The sequence below is a fragment of the Papaver somniferum genome, chromosome 10 (genome assembly GCF_003573695.1).
Source record: "Papaver somniferum cultivar HN1 chromosome 10, ASM357369v1, whole genome shotgun sequence".
In the NCBI taxonomy this organism is placed as follows: Eukaryota; Viridiplantae; Streptophyta; class Magnoliopsida; order Ranunculales; family Papaveraceae; genus Papaver; species Papaver somniferum.
The window spans coordinates 11,018,016-11,035,097 of NC_039367.1; the positions used below are offsets into that span (position 1 = coordinate 11,018,016).

The 17,082-nt window shown below is 35.7% G+C and overlaps 1 protein-coding gene across 3 annotated transcripts; it reads right to left on the reverse strand.

Moving 5' to 3' along the window:
• Positions 1 to 8,657: 8,657 nt before the first annotated feature.
• Positions 8,658 to 13,062, reverse strand: LOC113318236 (L-aspartate oxidase, chloroplastic-like). Of its 3 annotated transcripts, none has more exons than XM_026566372.1 (9): positions 12,758 to 13,062; positions 12,181 to 12,290; positions 11,899 to 12,042; positions 11,317 to 11,674; positions 10,989 to 11,231; positions 10,754 to 10,810; positions 10,502 to 10,582; positions 10,013 to 10,074; positions 8,658 to 9,877 (listed from the first exon to the last, which is right to left on the reverse strand). In XM_026566372.1, exons 3-9 carry the CDS (start codon positions 12,030 to 12,032, stop codon positions 8,866 to 8,868), a joined length of 1,947 nt encoding a protein of 648 aa, XP_026422157.1. In that variant the 5' UTR covers positions 12,033 to 12,042; positions 12,181 to 12,290; positions 12,758 to 13,062; the 3' UTR covers positions 8,658 to 8,865. The 3 variants fall into 3 exon arrangements, with proteins under 3 accessions (XP_026422157.1, XP_026422156.1, XP_026422155.1); XM_026566371.1 differs by having other exon boundaries at positions 12,181 to 12,301; positions 12,758 to 13,044; XM_026566370.1 differs by having other exon boundaries at positions 12,181 to 12,310; positions 12,758 to 13,044.
• Between the last annotated feature and the right edge of the window lie 4,020 nt (positions 13,063 to 17,082).

Here is a 17,082-nt window from a genome sequence, read left to right on the forward strand (position 1 = left end):
CAATTCCCAGAAATGAAAGTGTTTAATTTCATTCTTGATGGTGAATGGATTGTGCCAACTGAATTATCGGAGATGATAAATGTAAATGATTTACCAGTGGTTGGTGGTGGCAGAGACAAGAGAATCTGGACTGGAACAATAACAGGAAAATTCACAGTTGCTTCTGTTGTCGAAACAATTAGAGACAAACTCCCCTCTCTGCATTGGACTAAAAAGGTATGGCACAAATCTGTTCATCCTAGTATATCCAGTAATGTTTGGAAACTAGTGAGAAATATATGTGCAACTGATGATAATATGAAAAAGAGAAAATTTAATATGGTATCTAGATGCATATTTTGTAGAAGGGAGGAGGAAACTAGAGAGAATATTCTTTGGTATTGTAACTTCAGTGAGATCATTTGGAGCTGGCTTGGTGGCATTGTTAACTTTAAAAATCCAAGATCATTTGAAGACATCTGTCAATGGGCTAAAAACCATAGCCCTGCTGTGAAATAAATATGGTTGTTGAGTTCATTTATAACTATGAAGGAAATATGGTTTCTGAGAAATGAGTGTACTTATGGGAATGGGAAGTGTGATCAGAACGTCATCAAGAAGAAAATTCAACAAGCAATAGTTGACAGTGATCTAAGACTGAAAGCTAATATGTGGAACAAGCAATATGATCTACAAGTTTTCAAACATTTTGGCCTGAAGACAAGGAGTGTGAAAATTATGGTCATTAAAGAAGTGTTCTTTCAGTTGTCAGAACATGGTAAGTTACTACTGTGTTGTGATGGTGAATCTAGAGAAAATCCAGGGTATGCTGGTTATGGATTTGTGGGAAGACTCGGTACTGGTGATTTTGTAATTGTTATTTCATGTGGACTGGGTATATCAACTAATTATTATGAAGATATTTTTGCAATATTAATGGCAGGAGAGTGGCACATTCATCATGGATTTAAAGACCTGGTGTTCTGAACAGATTCACAAGCAGTCATTAATGCATTTCAAAGTAACAATCTTCCTTGGTTTGCAGTCACAAGATAGGAGAATATATGCTTTAAAGTAATCTCTTGGAGCTTTAAGCATAGCTAAAGAGAAGTAAATTTCTCTGCTGATAAAGTTGCAAAGAGAGGTGCTCTTTTAGGCAGAGGTGAACAAAGAGTATATGAAAGAAAACTATATTTTTTGAATGATCTAGAAAACACAGCTCAAGTGTATTTTAGATTTTGTTAACAATCTTCTAGGAGTGTTTTCCTTATGCTTTTCATTTTAAGTTCCTTTTGTTGTAATTTGAAAATTCTTTGTTTATTAATAAAATTTCATTGTTAAGAAAAAAAATATTGCATTGTTTTTCCACTTAACCGTTCCGATGCTTCCATTTAGTGCATTTATTACATTGATACAATCTCTTTCCAGATGGACCTTAGTCAGTCCATTACTTCTTGTTATTTGAACTTCTTCAAGTAATGTCAATGCCTCTGCTTGTTTTGCATCTTCTGCTACTGCTGGGATACACCAAGCCTCTTTGAATACACTGCATCATTAAGCATAATTAGTCCAGACCCCATACATTTACTTTCCTTACAGAAAGAAGCATCAAAATTGATTTTATTGAATCCTTTAGCTGGAACTGTCCATTGGACTGAAAGTCTGGTATTGTTTACTTGGTTCTTATTTGCTTTCACTGTAGCCAAATTCTCATTCCATTCAAGAATAGCTTTCTTGATCCGTTAAACTGTTACATTTACCTGAATCTGCATGTTATCAAATACTACTGCACACCTCATTTTCCAAATGTGCCACAAAACATGAGCAAAGCAAACCAGATTAGCATGAACATGTGAAGCATTATGACCACTGTTATTGTTAATCCAACTATTAATCCATTCTACCACATTTTGACCTACATTTCTACCAGAAATGTTTATTTCCATCCCATCCCAAACTTGTTTTGTCAAATGGAATTCTAAAAACAAATGATTCATGGACTCTATTTCCCTATTACATGGAGGAAAAATTGAGTCAATATCATGCATATATCTGGTCAATCTTTCCCTAACTGGTAAACATTTATGGACACACTTCCAAAGAAAATGAAAAATCCTTTGAGGAATATTCAGTTTCCAGAACATCCTCCAAGGGAAGTTGGGTGGAGCATCAGATGGAGTAACAGTATTGCCTGCAACATCAACAACTCTGTAAGCAGTTTTAACTGAGAAAATACCATTATCAGATGGTTTCCAAATTAATCTGTCTTCACCACTTAGAGGTATTCTTATTTTATAAATCTCAGTAACTACATTACTATCATACAAAGTATTCAACAAATCAACATTCCAACTGTTGCTATTAGGCATCATTAATTGATCCACAGTTTCCATGTTTCTAGACATAAACCTAGACGGAAGAGTTCCTACAATGGTTGCAACCCAAACATCTTTCCAAATAGAAATACTTTTTCTAGTTCCTACTTCCCAACAGTACTGCTTTTAATTATCTCAAGGCCTTTACAGATACCTTTCCAGACCCAACTATCCATTGTTACTACAGGCATGAAGAGGATTGATATTTGGGTAATATTTCAGCATCATTTTCAGTAAGCATTCTCCATGCTAGTTTTGCAAGAAGAGCATTATTTAACTCAGCTGCTTTTTTAAATATTGAGGCCTCTTAATGCTTTGGGTTTAGCTACAACTTCCCACTTTTTAGGAAAAAAAACCTTTGCCACCTTGTTTTTTGTTCCACTAAAAATTTCTTTGAATCCCATTTAATTTATCAGTAAGTTTCTTTGGCATTGGGAAGGCATCCAAATGGTGTGAAGCTAAAGTACCTAGCACAGATTGAACCATAACAGTTCTAGTTGGCTGATTCATGTTTTTACCTTTCCAAATGGCAAGCCTATCCATAAACCTATCTGGTAAATGCCCAAAAGTTTCCATTTTTTTTAATCAGAATAGGGACTCCTAGATATTTATTTTTAAGCCCAAGAGTCTTAATGTTTAGAATACTACTAATCTGACTTTTGACATGACTATTCATCTTAGAAGAGAATGCCATACCTGATATCTCATAGTTTATAGATTGTCCACTATACTTACTGAAGCTCTTTATAAGTTTGTCCGGTATGTGCAGTATTATCCATGGGTTTGCTGGCTTTGTTCCAAGGAGAAGCGGCTCGAGTTTAGGTTGCAGTTCAAGCAAAAATTCAACTGAGGTGATGCCGCAGTACAATGGGTTAAGACTGGATTTAGAAACTAAGAAACACGCGGAGATTGGGTACGAGTTTGAGGAGGTTTTGGGTCAGTTTTGGCAGCAAGAAAACAGGACAGCAAGAAGTGAGTTGCTGCCGGAAGAGATTGAGGTGAGTTTAACTTATCAATGGTTTGAGTTAGCCGACAAGACATGGAAGATTTTTCTGCCGCCAGTGAATGAATCTGCGGCCGTGAAAGGAAAACTGTAGCCGTTGAATATTATGGATGAATGAATGTGCTCCAAGAGAGGTTTTAGAATTCGTGTGTGATAAGGAAAGTTGGGTCTTTACCCGATTCATATTTGTAGGACTTAAAGAGATATAAAAGGAGCTACATACCCCCTTCCTCTCCAAAACCCTCCTCACATTTCGCAGCATACAACCATCTCACCTGCATACATCTACCAGTTTTCATTCATCCACCACTTGCACATCTCCACCACATCCGCCTCCATAACACCCTTTTCCCATCACTATCTCCTACATCCACAGATCACTTCACACCTGCAGTTTGCATTCCATTATCACCTGCATACCACTAGCTACACAATCACCAAGTTTGCTGCGAGTTCCATACCATCATCCGATCCTTCAGAGAGCTACAACACCTTCGCAGTCACCAACTACAGCAACATTAATTCATAGATCATCACTACAGCACCAAGTCAGTAGCAGTTCTTACTTCGCTGTCACCATTCCACCAGTCCACCTACTATTTAATTGGGTTTGCTTAATTGGTTTAGAATTTGTGTTTCGCTGTTTACCATGAACTCCAGTAGCTAAATACTTGTTTGGTTAGGGATTATTTCGAAACTACTTGACTTGAATTTATGAGTTAATCTTTCTTCTCTATATTATTTTATTGCTTGTCTTTTACCGCGTTTATGACCATGGATTGTTTTCAAGTTGTTTGAATGGCCAATTAGATAACTTGCTTGCAATGCTAATGCTAGATTTTGGAGTCTTAATCCGTAATTGTTAAGATGACATAATCATAAGTAGCAAAGCATCAACATTGCAATGGGATTTTGTGGGCTTTGATGTGTACTAGACAACCCTAAGTTAACATGTCGAACTTATGAGCATGTGGTTAAGATCAATCTGGTTCATAGAACATACCGGTTAGTTAAGTTACATTAGAGAGCTTATTCAAAGTGGCTTGATTGACTAGACACGAGTAGAGAACTTATTCTACAAAGTGACTTTGGAGTTTAATGGACTTGTTGAACGTATAACTTGTCTAGGATTGTTAATAAACGTATTTTGAAGAAGATTCATGTTCACTAGTAGAGAAATACCCCCTAATCATTCTCATTCTCATTGTTCACATCCATATTTGTTTTGTAGTTTTTGCATTATTCATATTTTCAGAAATTAAATCGGTAATTTTATCTCAACTATCACTTAGGAAAGAACCTGCTTATCATTGTGCTATTCATTAGTGTAAGAAAGTAAGGAACATATTTTTTTGTGAGTTTGACACCTCATCATAGGTATGCGAAAGGGTGCGCGTACCTATGAACCAGTTCGTCAACTCAGATGGCCAAGGTACACGTACTAGGTATACGTACCCTAAGGATATTTAAGAACTCAGACTCTTGAGGTACACGTACTGGGTATGCGTACCTCTCTCATTCACGAATTTAGAACACGACGGTGCCATACTAGGTATGTTACCTGCATATATTTTGGAATTTCAGATATCCATGGTACGAATACTGGGTATGCGTATTTACCCTAAGTCCATATTTTCATTAGGCCTGAAAACTCTCTTTTAGATATTTGAAATATTCCCAATCGTCATATATATAGATATGATTGCTTGGAAAATTTTCAAATGATCCATAAATGTAGTTCTTGAACAATAAATTGTTTCTAAGATTCCTAAGAACCTATGAACATCCATTGCTTGAATCATATTTTGAGGTGTTTAACAAGACAAGCTTGACTTGAAACTTCTTCTTTGCAATATCTACTATAAGTCATCCAACATAGTCTCATATAGATATAATTGGTTCATTCTTCACATACGTCTTTGTTGATGAAGTTCTCCAAATATCTTTGTTTGATGTCCAATCTTCGAGGGTTATTCAATGATGTATGATACTCAACTACCATATTCAAGCATAGTCCGAGACTTGACTTAAGTAGAATAGAAATCAAAGTATAGTTTTGTGCATTTAATATTGACAACAAGATTGAGATAACAACTTTTGCGAGTTTGATCGAGCAGTGCTCTAAGGATCCCCCCTTTATCTATTTTAGTGACAAAACTATCAATACCGATGGATCCAAAACAAATCGATATTTCAGCTCAACATCCATTATGCTTGATTTCCTTGGTTCTTCAACATCGTCTGGAAATATTTGTTCTCCAATTTCTTCTATGGTTCTGCATATGATCATTTCAGCTGCATTGTTGTTGAAGGTCCACAGTGTTAACAACTTATGAAAATAATCCCGAGTAGTTCTAAACGAGTATTCCTGAGTAGCTCTAACCGATTATTCTAGAGTGGTAAAATAAATGAACTCAATGGTTGTTATACCAAAAACATAGTATTGTTACCTTCCTCAAAGTTCAATTGCACCACAACTTTGAAGCAATACTACGGTGATATGTTCTCCCGTTTAGTCAATACTTACTTCTTTGCTATCATATTCCTGGTGATTAGAACTGATACCTCATATGTTCTCATAGGTTAAGCTCTTAACTCTTTGTGTTCATCACTGGCTAAAAGAGGAGTAAACTATGTTGATAATTGCAATATTAATCTTCCCACGATTACACTTTTGTGAATATGTTGCATGTACTTCGTAACATGGTCGCAGTTCTCGCATTTCCTCCTTGAATGTGTAAAGGCCGGGGAATAAGATCGATAATTTTAATCTCTACATCCATATATGATAATAAATTGTCCTCTTTGTTTGTAACTGGATAGAGAATAATTTGTGTCGATGATTATTTCACATGAAAATAATGTATTTTGGTGCCTCTAACATTATGCTCGTTATGTTTAACTTATTTGTTCGAAATTGTCGAGAAGAGAGAAAAATATTGGATACGGATCTACTTTGTTCGCAACTTGCCAGTAAATTTTTTTAATTCCAAATAAAATCTTTCTTTTTTGATTAGAGAAAGTTTGCTCATGTAGTTATTTTGGGGATGACATCAAATGGGGGAGAGTTCAATTTGAACATGTGCTTACCTGTCATATATTTGTGGCGAGTGCGGCTGTGGAATTGTAGGTGTGCTTGTACCTATATATCCCCTTGATGAAACTGAATTTACATGGTGAAATCGTAATAAAAGCTGGTATGTGTTCTCTAATCTTGATAATTCTTTTGTTTTAATTCATTACGATCCTTGTTTTTCGCCTTTATCAATCTTGTTGACAAAAATGTGGAGAATTATTTAGTAGTATTCTACCACAGCATATGGTTTTCCAAAGCATTATGTAAGGGGGAGTGGATCAATGTATCTTGATGAGCGATGAACATAAGCATTGGGATCTTGTGACACACACATCTCCTTTCCTTCATGTTTAACAATCTCGGGGTTCCAACAGATTTTCGACTCCACCACTCTGAGTACTCCGCATCGTATACCTCTTTGTATTTTTAAAGTATAAGATTCATATTTAGCGTAAAATTAGTTGGCAACAATGTATATCAGCGTATCTGGTGATTACTGCTGTAATTCAGCAACTTTTCTGAGACACAGTTCTCATAAGTACACACAGTATTGTTGTCAAGTGGATCAAAAAACACTTTATGTCATTAGGAGATGCATTTTGCATGTACCGCCTCTTTTTTATATTTCCATCGACTTCTCAACCACATGATCATGTTGTTTGAAAGATGGGTTAGTTGTCCATTTGGTTACGAACCGCTGACATTTAATGAGTAGCAATATCACATTGCTCACCTCTTCCTTCTGTCTTTATTTCTCATCATATAACCGACCGTCTGGTGAAAGGATGAAAATCTTCCTTGCTTAAATCTATATTATGTTTGGGAATAGACATCCGAAATACCACAAAAAACAAGGACAAAACCATAAACACTTAAAAATTATTGACGACTATTGATCAAGCGTCCAACAATAATGAAAAAAATAATTTAATATGTTTATTGTTAATAGATACCAGAATAACTTAAGGTCACTCTTATCTTGCTTTACTCCCGTATTCAAACTCCATAATATACAACCACAAATGACTAAATCCCAATAGTAAGCATGAAGTATATTCAGATCTCAAATATCCTTAGCCAGATTCTCAAAACAATATCGTCCTTATTTGGGAATAGTACATTTTTCGCAACCCACATCAAAAACCACATTTCCATTTATTCCTGAATGTTGTTATTTTTGTCTTTCTAAGAGCATTGGGTGCTACAAGTTTTACGTGGAGTTTTTATTTTGATCCTTATTTGTGGGGTTATATATATGTAGCGAAAATAGTAATGTTTTTTTCATGAACCATTTCCAGTAGTGTGGATTCTTGGTTTTAGGATTATTTTTTTTGGATAAAGATAAAAGTGATTCATTTTTTTCTATTAGTTTGGAAAATTTTATTAAAACATAATAACTAATAAAAAAAATAGCCAAAAAGATGACATGGAGGTCATTCGCAAGGTCTAAATAAGACTTTCTTTAAGACCTTCATATTTATTTTTACACCCTTTTCTAAATAAGACCTACTGTTGGAGATGGATTTAATCTAAATGAGGTTCTAAAATTCTGTGTCAAAAAAAACAAACTCTCAACCCTCTGTTGGAGATGCTCTAATACCAGCTCGTGTTATTTCTTAAACCAACTATGTTAATTTTTGGGTGTAACTTCTTGTGGTCGTATTGTCTTTTTTTGTTTCTTTCTTCTTCCTTTTCAGCATCCCACTCTCATTGCTTCATTTTTTACTTTTTTTTTAAATTCTTTGCTGTGAAGGGAGCAAACAATCCCGTTCTTGTGCACCAAAAATTTGCAATCTTATGCGAGTTCCTCGGTCAATGGGTATGCCTGATAATTGGGTAAAGTCTCATGGTGGAAGGCCAATCCAAGAGTAGGGAAGTGAAAATACATTTGGTGGTATGCCGCTATCTTATAGATGGAAAAAATATGCATCTACCAACAACTGATGGCTGGAGAGTTCAAGTGCCAAGCCTATTAGGCCACGCCAAAGATTTAGAGAGACTGTAAAACTCCATCTCTGTGACTTATTCTTTATTTTGGTCTCCTAATAAAGGGACCAGAGACCTTTTACCTGAAGGGCGGGCCTTGTAATGTACCAGTGTTAAGAAAGAAAACAAAATTTTGATTGAGTGATAATTGATGCACCGTGGATAAGATTTTTAACTCCATGCCCACTGAAAAGCGATTTCATCATTGTTAAGAAAAAACGATGCAGCAGCCAGCATGTGACAAAACCATGAACAGTATGCTCATAGTCCTGTGAGATGAAGATAACCATGGCTCCAATTTTTACTGTTATTTCAATTACAGTTTTGCTTCCAATAATAGTTTTGTGCTTTTAAATGATTAAATGGGTAAACTATAAGAATGAGATGTGTATATGATTCAAATACAATTTCGTTTTGCTTTCTTTCTTTTACCTTCGCAGCTAATTTCAACCATGAAGTTGTTTGTGTGGTTGTTGAGAACTCCATCTACCCTTTACTGGCGAACAAGGGAAGATGATTGTAGGCCGTCTCTTGCTCTCCTCTAAATGAGGAAAATCGATAGTAAAGTGAAGCCCACGACTCTCGTGCCGTGATAGTGCACTGCTGACAACTAACTTCGCGCAACAAAACAGATTTCTCATTTCACCTGCTTCAAGTCCCACCATCGACACTTCCCACCCTTTCTGAAACAGATACTCTTCCCATTCAGCCTCTAGCTCTCCAATCCTTTGCTCTGCCATCTTCAGTCGACTAGTGGACCTTAAAATTCCCACGTAATCCCACATTATTGATTGAAGCTCCTCCCTCACATCCCTGGTTCTCTGTGTTATCTCTTCCAGTACCGAGTTCCCGAAAGAGACGGGTACAACAGGACGATCCCAAGAATCTAAAGCACTAAGATCAAGATGTGAATCTTCCATGTGCTCGATAGAAGGTTGTACCGCTCGCTGTGCAAACACGAGTGCTTCAAGCAATGAGTTGCTTGCAAGTCGGTTTGCGCCATGCAACCCAGTACATGCTACCTCGCCAGCCACGTATAACCCACGGATGTTTGTCTCTCCATGGAGTCCAGCGCGGACCCCACCACACATATAATGAGCAGCAGGGACAACAGGTATTGGATCATGGGTAATGTCCAGTCCATGCCGTAGGCACTCAGCAGCTATGTTTGGGAAGTGGGCAAGGATTTCTTCCCTTGGTTTATGGCTTATATCAAGTAGGACATACTTCTCATTACGTTTCTTTAGTTGGTCATCTATACTTCTAGCCACTATATCTCTTGGAGCAAGTTCAGCTCTTTCATCATATTGAAGCATGAACCTTTCCATACCTAGATTATATAGGACGCCTCCGTCTCCTCTGACAGCTTCTGTAATGAGAAAACAGTTGTCCCGGATTTTTGTTGGTTTGGTTGGAAGACCTTCATCTGCCAATGCAGTTGGATGGAACTGCACAAACCTGAGAAACAAATGAGGAACTTAAAATTTTCTCAATCATCAAACTAAATCATCACCTATTGAAGATCCATTACACTTCATATGTTTTGGCACCAGCACACATAACATCAAAAAAAAATTAATGGTTATTACTTACTCCATGTTGGAGATCACAGCTTGTGCTCGATGAGCCATGGCCACCCCGTCACCAGTGGCTACCTGTGAAATACCACAGATGAATCAGATGGTAACAGAATGTGCAAAACCTGAGCAAGGGATGATATACTTCATAGAAAAATAAAACTTGTATCTTGTTACTGTCTCATCCGGGAAAAGACTATTATGTTATTATATTATAATAAGGTTGCCGGATCTAATAACCCAGGTGGTTGGTTTGTATATGACAGTAGGTGTTTTTTATATATAATCGTCAATTTTTTCTGAATTGGTAGAAATGTTAATTGCACTTGCAATTGATAACTTGACTTAGATACTAGAAAGAGGGTTACAAAATGAACTTAAGAAAACACACTAGTATGTGGACTGAAACTGGCGAAATTGTAATGGAGAATCCCATTTCCTCTAAGCCACACTAGTAAATGCTTCTAAAAAAAAAGCAGAAACAAATCCAGAGATTAAGAAATACCGGCGGATTAGTAGTTGAGGGGTAAATATGCCCTGCTCCACCAGATGCAAGTAAAGTTACCTTTGAGATAAATCTAACCACCTGAAATTTCACACCTTTAAGAAGTTAAAAGAGTAAAACTATAGATGGTTTGTGATCAGCCACCATTGAACTGTTCTTGATGGTAAATAGAAAAAATTCAAGACAAGGATTGCTTTCTACAAATGAAGTTCTGAAAATGAGGAGTTACTGTTGAGAATTCAGTTATTTCACCTCTTGTGTTTCGGAATTCAGGGTGTCCACCCCATGACAATAAATTTCTGAGCAATCCTGCAGTTCATACAAACATGTTTTTGACGAAAATGATCAACATATTAAAGCTTTTATAAACCGAAAACAAAAAGAAGTAAAATTCCCCTTAAAAGTGAACGATCTGCTACTTTGAAGTTATTTCATTGTAATACTTCACATGAATAGAGAAATTGTCTGAAGACGAGGAATAGGAAACCTGAGAAGTCAGCAAATCTATAGCAAAATGGTGTTCAAACATAAATATGTTTGGATTGTCATGAACTGCTTTCAGTAAGGCCCTCTCTATCTCCCTTCCTGTCATGTCAGCGGCATGAACAATTCTGTGATGAGAGTGCCCTCCTTCCCTCGCTAGATGCAAGTTCCCATCTTCTCCATGATCAAATGATGCACCAAGATCAATTAGTTCTCTGACTCTATCAGGACCTTCTGTACACACCACCTGTATTGAGCTAAAAAATAAAATTGAGAGAGACCTGGAGGCTCAAACTATTTGCCATTTATGATTACTCTGTAGTGGAACTTACTCTGACAGTTTCCTCATCACATAGGTATGCCCCTGCCACAATGGTATCCCGCATGTGATTCTCTACAGAATCTAAAGGGCCCAAAACAGCACTGACACCACCTTGCGCATAATTTGTGTTACTCTCATGAGGCTCAGCTTTTGTAATCACCGCAACAGATCCATGTTTTGAAACTTCGAGAGCATATCGTAGGCCAGCGACTCCACTGCCAATGATAGCAAAGTCAAAATACTTGGTGGCATCATTTCCGAGGCATGATACAGTAGTAAGAGGTCTGAATGGGGCTCTGTTATTAGTAAAGGTAGTTCTGAAGAATTCATGTTCTCGAACCTGCAAGCACTTGGAAACTCCACATGACCTATAACATCGCCAGCAAGATTTTAGCCTTCACATTAAACAATAACCATGACATAAATGCTATCTAAGTGACAACAAATAGTATCTTCTAATATGACAGCCTAGAAAAAGAAATTCAATCTATATAGTTGAATTTACATAACTCCATGGTAAGATGCAATAGCCAACCATTCAATTCGATGGTATTGAAATTAAAGACGGAAATTTATAATATTGAATTCATACCACGAAATCTCTCTTTTTGAGCACCTTTTGAAAGTCACGCCAGATGCCCAAGAAGCTTCTTTGTAACCACGTTCCTTATACAACTTAAGTTTACAGTACAAAACGGAACTTCCAGATACAAGGCCTGTCGCCATTGCGATAATTCTGCTAGGAAAAAGCAATCAAGTTTAGGTGTCAAAATGATGGAAGTCTTTCGGAACTTACATTTGTTTTCTTCGGTAAGTGTTATAGTTAGTCAAAACAAAACAGAAGAAATATTTTTTAGCCGAAATGGAAACATACCAGTACACGACCAAGCTGCTCTTTTAAAGACACAAACTCCAAACTTGCTGATTATTCTTCGAACAAACAGATGCTTCCAACTACACAAGATTCCTCCTCACTAGCAGATTCTTTAAGTGTGCTTCACAAACTGAGTGTAGTCAGAAAAAACATGAAGAAGTATGCACTAACATAAGTCTTTGCAAATCATTCATACTATACCATAATGAATGCACAAAAGAAAATCGAACTTTAGGTAAACACTGGATCCTTTAACAGATTCAATTTTCCTCAGAAGGCAGCTTCACTATAATAAACTTGTTGAAAAACCAAACATAACGCCTCCATAATCAAAACAAAAACTGAAGCATCTCCTCAAACATAACGCCTCCATAATAAACTTGTTGAAAAACCGAATATATGGTGACTACCCATGTCTTAAAAATATTTGAAGTCTATCCTAAATGAAAATCAAAGATGTTGAATCAAATAAAACAACTCATAGAACAAACCCAAATTGCAAAACCTGTAAAAACAGTTATATTTTTTACAACAATGAATGAATCAAATAGATAGTGAATATCATCAATACACTTACTGTTCTTCTCTGTTGAATTTAGCCCAAGTGTGAATTCCAACTCCTTGGTTTTTATGATATTCGAAAACAATGAATCTAAAAAACAAAGAAACAAAACCGCAGAGATTCTCAAGCTTCAATTTTATATTTTATTGAAAATGAAAATTCTAGTATTAGGATTTAAAATTCTGGAGAAGAAAATAAGAATATCCTTCATTTCCGAAACGCCACAATCCGACTTTTTCCTTTGTTTCTTTTTCGTCTTCTTTCTCGGCGGCAGAGCTTTGTTTTGTCAAGAAACATCCTCCTTGAACTACGTGCAATTTGGCGATCAAATCCGTGGCCCACGCTCTTTCCTGCTTTTCGTTTCGTTCTCTTCTTTTTTTTACTAATATTTTACTTTCTACTTTTGTAATCATTTTTTCGGGTACTTTAATTTCTAAATCTAAAACAAGCTTATTGCTAGGGTTGTACATGGTTTGGATTTTTCGCTGGAACCGGACCAAACCAAACCAATTAGGAAGAAACTAAACCGAACCATTTACTAATGGATTGGTTACGGTGTAGAAAGTGAAAAACCGGCAATGTTGGTTTTGGTTTGGTTTGACTTCTAAAATCGAACCAAAAACCATTAGAAAACCGATTAATTTTTAAACTTAGTTTCTACCGTTAATTTACAAGTAGTAGATCTACCCATTGATTTAGATGATAAATAAAACCATAAATCTAATATTTCATTATGATACTCTCCCTCTTTCTCTTTCTCCTTCTCTCAGTCGCCTCCCTTCTCCACCCCCAACTACAGCCGCTGCTACTCGACTTTTTTCTTCCCGTCTTCCTTCTTTTTTATTTGTCAATAACTAAATTAAGATATATTATATATCTTCTTTTGATTTCTAGAATTAGAGCAAGCTTTAACTATTCTTAATGTTTTTTGTATTTTTTTTGTCTGTAAATTTGTGTAAACCAATACTATCGGCAATTACGATTTTTTTATCTGTAAATTTGTGTTTTTTTTTTGGTTTGACATAATTATTGGTTAACCAAAAACCACTGGGACAAACCGAAACCAACTGGAACCATTTGGAAACCAAACCAATGGTTAATGGATTGGTTTGGTTTAGATTTTTAGAAACCAATAGTATTGGTTTCGGTTTTGGTTTGGCTAGAAACCGAACCAAAACCGACCATGAACAGCCCTACTTATTGCTGTACAAGGGCGACATGGTTTATTAGAGTGGCGGCATTGTGATAATAATGTCCCTTTAGTTGGTTAGGGAATGTCTTAAAGAGGATGTAAATTGACTAGATTACCCTTTTCACCTTAAATCAACCAAAATCAGATCAATTTTTTTAAACCTAATAAATCAGAAAAAATCAAATCAGTTTTTTTTCATCTTCTTCTTCATCTTCTGTTCTCCTCCATCAACCGTAACCTCCATTAAAACTGAAAGTTTCATCGTTTCGATTAATCGGCGATTTGAAAAAATCTAGTTAGGGTTTAGTTTATCGTGTTGGATTTAAGTTAATTTTGTATCAAAAATTAGGGTTTTGTATGAAAATTGAAATTGAAATTTCTGGTTGCATGTGAGTTACGGTTGGTAATAACTCAAATACGAACCGTAACTGTAGATTGGGTTGATGTTACGGTTGGTTTTAACTCAAATACCAACCGTAAGTTCTTAGTTTTGAGAAATATGTTCAGTTACGGTTTGTATTTGCATCATATTTATCAACCGTAATTGAGTTACGGTTTGTTACTCAAACAACCATACCAACCGTACATAATCTTGTGTCTTAAGAATTTATCAAATAATGATGTACGGTTCAAAAGTTAAGTTGACACACCAATCGTAGGGTAGTTACGATTGGTCTCGATTCATTAGTTACCAACCGTAATTTAGTTACGGTTGTTTTCCAAATTTAATTACCAACCGTAACTGGTTTTACGGTTGGATCTTCCCCAAATTTAACCAGTTACAGTTGGTATTCGATAACTTACGAACCGTAACTAAGAGTTATGATGTGATTTGTAGATAGTGGTAAAAGTGGTTTGATTCTCAGACTTGTGAAGGATATTAATTAGACTTAAATCCTAATATTAAAATAGAAAACTCACTAAAAATTATAGCAAACTCAATCAAAGATGATATCAATACTAAAAGAAACACTGAGGCTAAGATTCCACTATTTTCCAAGTTCAAAGTGATTAAACCAATACTTATATTTATGCAATTTTCTTGTTTAATTTGATTCTAAAATATTGCAACAAGTAGATTTTCAAAAGTAATAATTGTAAATACCAAGCATGAAGCATCAAAAGTCTTAAAACTAAGCATACTCCATCAAAATAGATCACAATCACTCAAATAAAAATCATATTCAATAATATTTCAAGGCAAATAATCATATAATTATTGCAAATAAAAAGATAAAATAGAATATACCACATTTTGTTGGAAAAATAGCTTCCTCTATCACCTCACCAATGGGGTTTAGCTCCTCATATTAATCATGATCTCAAAATATGTGTTTGTTGCTCAAAAGATGATTAAAAGAGTGAAAAGTAATAACACAGACTGTTTGCAACAGTGTATTGGTGTTGCAAAACAGCTGTTACAATGGAACTGTTACAAAAAATCTGTTGCTTTGTCGCTGATTTTAAGACCCTAGAATAAGACTTCCCTGAACAGCTGAAGAACAGTGACACTTTTCTGCGACTGTCTACCGGGGGTCAATGTTCTTCGCGTTCTTCTTCTTCAACAGCAGCAGCAGCAGAAACAGAGTTTGGTAAAGCTCTGATTTCTTCTTCTCTGGCTCTCCTTAGGTTCCCAAACTCTCGACACCTCTTCTATATGAACCAAGACATCTATTTATATCAAAAATACCGATTAAATCTCTACCAAATCTTCCAAAATATCTTTCCTTCTCTTCACGACCAAGTTGTGATGATTTCTTGTTTTAGGATTTGTACGCGTTTCTGAGCTTTCCTTTTTATTCTAAGCTCTTCCTTAGATATATACAAATCTTTGGGAAGGTTTACAGCGCTTCAATCTCTCTAAAATTCCCTAAAACAGGTCACACACGTGACTTTCCATATTTTCTTGTTGTGAGAAAAATCCGTCGATTGAGCCCATCCTAATCGATTTAAACACCCATATCAGATTCCTAGACCCATAAGGAGTCTATCCTATTAAAATCAGAGGTTTAATCGACCTTAAACTCCTTCAAATCACGATTGCCAAAACTGCTCTTTAACTACATTTTTTTCCCGCCAAAAACCTGATTTTTGAATGTTGAAGATGGTTTCCCCTTATCCAGAGTAGGGGTGCGATTAGCAACTGCCTGTAAATGGGATGCCCCTTAGTAATTATGTTGCCACTTATCCAAAGTGAGAGTCCGAATAGCAAATGTCCTCCGGGTGCTTTCCGACAACTTTTCGAGCCAATTTTTTCCAAAAATGTTTATTAACCAAAAATACCTACAAATAAATAAAACACCATAATAAGTACAAAAATGAGCCCTAACAATATATAGAATCGAGACAAATCGGATACAAAAATGTGTCTATCAAGTTACGGTTGGTCACGAGCAAAATTGCAACCGTAAATTCTTCTGAAAATTTAAAAGTTTTGATTTTGTTACGTACTTTAGATAATTTTGAGCGAGAAAAAGCTAATGAGAACTAATTTAGAAGTATACCGTGTCATTGGAATCACTCATTTTGGTTGAGTGAATCAAAATCTAGGGTTTCACAAATATCACAAAAGTTTTTCTTTTTCTTCTCCTCTGAACTTTTTTTTTAACTCTAAAATTTGATTTTGTTTTGATTTTGAGTTAGTATAAGTGAAATTAATCATTAACACTAAACTTGATTATCATCACTAAACCAGGTTATCAATAATGAGGGTTAATTTGTCATTTCCAATTTTTTGATAAGGGATACCTTGAATGATCATGTAATGATACTTTCTGTCCTATTAGAATGCCGCCCCTCTAATAAACCTTGTCGCCCCTATAATAAGTTTGATCTAAAATCCTATGAATTGGGTTGTCGCTGACTCGTAATTTATCCTGGCTTGATTGGGGTATACCTAGATTAATTGGGGTATACTTAATGAGAAAAACCCAAGACATTTTGAAGTAAAAGAAACCATCCCTTAACCTTATATTTTCTAAATTACTAATATGCCCTTGTTTAATTAACACTAAAAATTCTGATTAGGTTAATTAATTGAGTTTAGATTGATTGAATAGATTAAAACTTAGTAATGTAAGTTATGAAATTTTGTCTTTGATTGAACTTTTGTGGGATGATTTTTGATAAGATTCTTTTTTTGAGAATA